We start from the raw sequence: 5,761 nt of genomic DNA, 5'->3' as shown, positions 1-5,761 counted from the left end.
ATAAGATAATCAGAGGGTTAGATCGGGTGGACAGGGAGAACCTTTTTCCTCGGATGGTGATGGCTAGAACAAAGGGACATAGCTTTAAACTGAGGGGTGACAGACATAGGTCAGATGTCAGAGGTAGTTTCTTTACTCAGGGAGTGGTAGGGGTGTGGAACACACTGCCTGTAACAGCAGTAGACTCACCAACTTCAAGGGCATTTAAATGGTCATTGGGTAGGCATAGGGAAGAAAATGGAATAGTGTGGGGGGGGGGGGGGGCGAGTGATATAGGGACAGTAGCAGAGACATGGTAAGACAGAGGCAGACAGATGAGGAGTAGGATGCTCAGAGAGGGGGCATGCACACAGGCCACAGTGTGGGTGTGACTGAGCAAGACGGATAAAGAGAGACAAATAATGCCATATATCTTCCCTTTAGCAAATCTTAAAACTTAACATCTACTGCATCAGCCCTAGCTTTTACTGTATCAGCTCAATCAGATAACTGTTTCTTTCGCTGAGTCTGTTCATTTTATTCATTTCCCACTGACCTGGGGCATGTACACCCCAGAAATCTGTCTCCATTAGCAGAATGCAGACCCGGAAATTCCCTACCCGACTGCCTGCTTTTTCAGTTTGCCGCACAACAGGAGATCAGTGAAGAGGAAAACATGTCGCAGTTTCCTGGATCCCTCTGAAACTTCAACAATAAAACCGTCTCTCACCAACTGCCGATTCTGAAAGAGAAAGCAGGAAGATATTCACACAGGGTCACCACTGTCAGAGGGAGCTCTGCTGGTGGAAACCATTGCCATGGGATGACAGGAAATCCACCAAAGGGTGGTGTGGGTGTGGTGGAGGTTACCATCTAGGGGCAATCATCAACAGGGTTGGGTTCAGGGTATTTACCAACATGCCAGGGGAGTTATGGGGGAATAATCCGCACCATGTCTCAGTGATGGGCAGGGCACATCAAATGAACCTGAAACAAGGGGAGTACAAGACGTCAACAATACTAAACAGAGAGGAGAAGGTGAACTGATCAGAACTCGGACACAAGAAACAACTTGAAAAAGAGACATCATTTTATAAGGTATGAGAATAGGGTCCTGATTGGTTGAATCATTCTTGGCGTGGAGATGTAGTAACTGTCAATGTGACTTCTCAGGCAGTCAGATCAATTCTGGTTTGGTCAGGGTGTTGCCATCGGAATGCTGGCTGTCTCCATGACCCCCTTTTTTTAAAAAAAGATGGAACACTCGAACAAATTATTTTAGCCCTCATAAAACAGAGCCCTGAGTATTAATGTCAGGGGCTTCTGTAACTCTGATCTTTTGATAAATGACATCCAGGAGCAGATTCACATTTAATGGTGGAAATAATGTCCTCAGCTTGCAAACACCATCAGCCGGCTGCTCACTGTCAATGATCAACAAGACTTGTTAACAGTCAGTACCTGCCTGGTCTGCAAATTCAGACTGACAGTTAACTGTTGTTGCTACATTGCCAATAAAAGCTCAACCAATCAGCACTCTGTTCTCGTGCCTGGTAAAATGGTGTCTGATTTCTCAGGGCTGTCTTTTGCATCCTACTTCCGACGAGTGCACAATGAAAAGCATCAGCTTCTCGTCTGCTTTTAGCAATGAACAAGGAGCAGTAATGGCCAACAGGAAGCTGTCCACAAAGCCTCTCACCCTGCTGTTAGCTGCAGCCTCGGATTCTGGGGGAACTGTCAGTCAGACCAGCATCAGGTGACAATGATCCATCCGACAGCAGCCAACCCAGGCTCCAGGCTCCAGCCCCACCGGACATGTCCACTCACCTCTCCCTTTGCCAGTGTCATGTGTGCGTGCCGATCAGAGATTTCCTCATTAATGCTGGACAGGAAATTCTGAGAGATTCGGAGAGCATCCTGCAGTAAGGGGTAGTCGGGATGCTGTGTTGGAGTGTGCTTCAGGAGATCCTGCAATCACAGACACAGCAGCTCTGTTAAACCTGCCTCTACCTCCTCAGCAATGTTAAGGCAGCACAGTGGCTCTTCACAGTGCCACGGACCTGGGTTCAATTCCCACCTTGGGCAACAGTCTGTGTAGAGCTCAAACATTCTCCCCGTGTCTGCGTGGGTTTCCTCCAGGTACTCCGGTTTCCTCCCACAGTCCAAAGATGTGCAGGTTAGGGTGGATGCTAAACTGTCCAGTGTTCAGGGAGGTGCAGGCTAGATGAGTTTACCATGAGAAATACAGGGTTATGGGGTGGGTTGGGGGAGTATGCTGTTTGGAGAATCAGTGTGGGCTCAATGGGCTGAATTGCTTGCTTTTTCACACTAAGGATTTTAAGGGGGCAGAGTGATATTCCAAAGGCCATCACTGAAATTTTCAATTCAATAGACCTGGTGAAAAGCCTTGGGGGGAAAAGTAGGTGGTGATGTGGAGGTGGTGCTGAGATTCCAGGGCAAGATTTTCACATTACAAGCACCAATCACTGGGTTAAAGGCCCATTTCAGAGATTCCAGCACAAAACGCAGGATAGCACATCCCATGGGGCTGCACTGTTGGAGGGTCAGTACTGAGGGAGCGCCGCACTGTCGGAGGGTCAGTGCTGAGGGAGCGCCGCACTGTCGGAGGTTCAGTTCTGAGGGAGCGCCGCACTATTTTCTTGTTTATTAATTCACAGGATGAGGGTGTCGCTGACTAGGCCCAGCATTTATTGCCCATCCCTAATTGCCCAGAGGGCAGGTAGGTGCCAACCACATTGCTGTGGGTCAGCAGTCAAGTATAGGCTGGGTGAGGATGGCAGTTTCCTTCTCTAAAGGACAGTAATGAACCAGATGATTTTTCTGACAGTCAATAATGGATTTTTCCATCATTTATTAGATTCTTAACTCCAGATATTATTGAAGTCAAATACGTACGCGTGTGTGTTGGGGTGTGGGCGGTGGAAATGATTCCAATTGGGACTCCATAAAATTTTGATTATACAACTCCTCTTTGTGTTCTTCACAGAAAGGTCGTATTTTGTGATAATATTTTTGTCCCTTCTGTTACACGAAGTGACCATTCTTTGAATATTAAAGTTTACCATTAGGACAGGTTGAATACTCACATGTAGCACCAGGGTGCTTCGAGTAACTCGGTTGATTGGCTTGTAGAGCAGAGCTGAAACAGATAGACACGGCTGAGAAAAATTAACTTTTACAATCACTTTACCTAATCACAGATTAACTCTGTATCTAATACCGTGCTGTCCCTGTCCTGGGAGTGTTTGATGGGGCACAGTGTAGGGGAAGCTTTACTCTGTATCTAACCCCATACTGTCCCTGTCCTGGGAGTGTTTAATGGGGACAGTGTAGAGAGAGCTTTACTCTGTATCTAACCCCATACTGTCCCTGTCCTGGGAGTGTTTAATGGGAACAGTGTAGAGAGAGCTTTACTCTGTATCTAACCCCATGCTGTCCCTGTCCTGGGAGTGTTTGATGGGGGACAGTGTAGAGAGAGCTTTACTCTGTATCTAACACCGTGCTGTCCCTGTCCTGGGAGTGTTTAATGGGGTCAGTGTAGAGAGAGCTTTACACTGTATCTAACCCCATGCTGTCCCTGTCCTGGGAGTGTTTAATGGGGACAGTGTAGAGGGAGCTTTACTCTGTATCTAACCCCATGCTGTCCCAGTCCCTGGGTGTGTTTGATGGGGACAGTGTAGAGGGAGCTTTACACTGTATCTAACCCCATGCTGTCCCTGTCCCTGGGAGTGTTTGATGGGGGACAGTGTAGAGGGAGCTTTACTCTGTATCTAACCCCATGCTGTCCCTGTCCTGGGAGTGTTTGATGGGGGACAGTGTCGAGGGAGCTTTACTGACAATGATAACATTTTCATGGCAATGATGAGAATCTTGCTCAGTGAACAGTGAAGTGGTCTCTTTTCCTCTCGCTGAATTCCAGGGACTTGTGGCATTTCACAATGTGAGCTATGTCTCCAGAAACAGTAACAGGATTCTCTGTTATGACTCTTTTATGAGTTTGTTTTTGATCACAAATGTGATTTTTGTCACGAGTGACACACACAGGGAAGTTGCTTGCTGCAGGCTAACAATTCTGCATTGCTGAGTCCCAGCATTCTCACACACAGGAATGGACAGATTCACACACTGTTCCCCTGCCTAGCAACAAGACCTGCTAACAAAGGAACATGTAGGATCATTTTCACTTGAAAACTGGGTGGGCATAATACAGACTCCACTGATTACACACACAGACCCCTGCCCATTACATACAAGTGATTCTGGCAGTGAGGGGTCAGGTAGGGCCGGTAAATCTGTGCCCACAGGGGGTTGGGGTCCAGCCTGTGCTCACTGGCCACAAGTTTTTGAGAGAAACCCTCCAGATCGAAAGCCTCGGGCAGGAGGGGGAAACACAGAGTCAATGCTCTCTCCCTTGCCCCTGAATCAGGGAGAGTCTGCTGCAAATATCGGGAGCACAGTGAGTGGAGAATGTGCAATCTCTCTTGAATGTCCTCAGAATGTCAAACATTCCCTATGGTTTGGGATTAATCTCTTTTCCGTTTTAGAAGGTGACGACAAGGACAAAGGAAACCACGTCTAATCATCAAAGTAAATGGGAGTAAGATTGTCGAGGTGAAGGCAGCAGGGGAAACGGGCAAGTCGACTGCTATTGTCTCATGTATTCTCTTTCACACAGAGGCAGCTTAATGAGCAGAATATGGATGAGGCAGAGATACACAAAGACACAAAGCAACAACACCAAGCATTTACCATAGCAGCTGCACTTGCAGCAGAGCCGGAGTATCAGCAACATTTCCATCGCCTCCCCTCCTCCCTCACTCTCTGTATCTTACTCAGTCCTGTCCACACCGAGCCCCGAGTCCTGCTGTCACATGGATTGCTGGGGGAAGGGCGGGGTAGTGGGCTCGGTACACACTGACAGACAGTCACCAGGCTCATACATGGATCGGCAACAATAAGGACACAGCGAGTGCTCAGATCACAGCTCGACATGTGGACCCAGCAATGGGGCAGTGCAAGTCTGAGGGGCTCACAGCACAAGGTCACTACCTTCAAAAGCATGTTCGAGAAACCTACCTTCCAATGTGACAGAGGTGGAACATTCCTTTGAATCCTTGGGGCTTTTGACTTTCAGATTCTTAAAAGAGAGAGAGGAAGAACAGTCAGCTGAGACAGAGTGATCTCTCAGCCCAAACCTATTGCCTCAGGTCAGTTACTCCATGTAATCCCACCTTACCTCTGAGATCTTCTTGAAGTTGTTGTTAGCCAAGCTACATCTCTCAACTGTCTCCACGGCAACTTTATAATTTCCCACAAAGGCCTGGTACACTCCGAGACCTTCGGCCTATAGACAGAGAGAGGGAGGGGCAATCAGAGCAGGGTCAGAGTGGGGAGTAGAGAAGGTACATCCTCACCCAGAGGGCTGTAAATCTATGGAATTCCCTGCCCAGTGAAGTAGTTCACGCTATTTCAGTAAATGTTTTTAAAGCTAAGGTTTTTTTTTTGAACAATGAAGGAATTAAGGGATACGTTGAGAGTACACAGGCAAGTGAATCTGAGTCCACGAGAAGATCAGTCATGATCCTATTGATTGGTGGAGCAGGCTAGAAGGGTCAGACGGCCTACTCCTGCTCCTAGTTCGTATGAGGGAGGGGAGAGAGAAGATGGACAAGAGATAATAGAGACGTGAGGGTGGGGAAAGAGAGAGGGAGGGAAGAAAGAGGAAGGGTGAGGTGGAAAAGAGGGGTAAGTGAGAGAGGGG

At 47.8% G+C, this 5,761-nt stretch overlaps 1 protein-coding gene across 1 annotated transcript in view; it reads right to left on the bottom strand.

Annotated features, from left to right (window-relative positions):
* Positions 1-577: 577 nt before the first annotated feature.
* LOC122564195 (breakpoint cluster region protein-like) overlaps positions 578-5,761 on the bottom strand; it is a 74,984-nt gene continuing 69,800 nt past the window's right edge. Inside the window, exons 5-9 of the mRNA XM_043718888.1 lie at positions 5,237-5,344; positions 5,077-5,137; positions 3,087-3,139; positions 1,807-1,947; positions 578-721 (exon numbers count right to left, since the gene is read on the bottom strand). Coding sequence (XP_043574823.1) covers positions 596-721; positions 1,807-1,947; positions 3,087-3,139; positions 5,077-5,137; positions 5,237-5,344 — 489 coding nt within the window. The 3' untranslated portion in view covers positions 578-595. The remainder of the gene's footprint in view (positions 722-1,806; positions 1,948-3,086; positions 3,140-5,076; positions 5,138-5,236; positions 5,345-5,761) is intronic.

The sequence above is a fragment of the Chiloscyllium plagiosum genome, chromosome 28 (assembly GCF_004010195.1).
Source record: "Chiloscyllium plagiosum isolate BGI_BamShark_2017 chromosome 28, ASM401019v2, whole genome shotgun sequence".
NCBI lineage: Eukaryota > Metazoa > Chordata > Chondrichthyes > Orectolobiformes > Hemiscylliidae > Chiloscyllium > Chiloscyllium plagiosum.
Note: the sequence above shows the minus strand (reverse complement) of the source record. Positions and strands in the feature narration are given on the sequence as shown.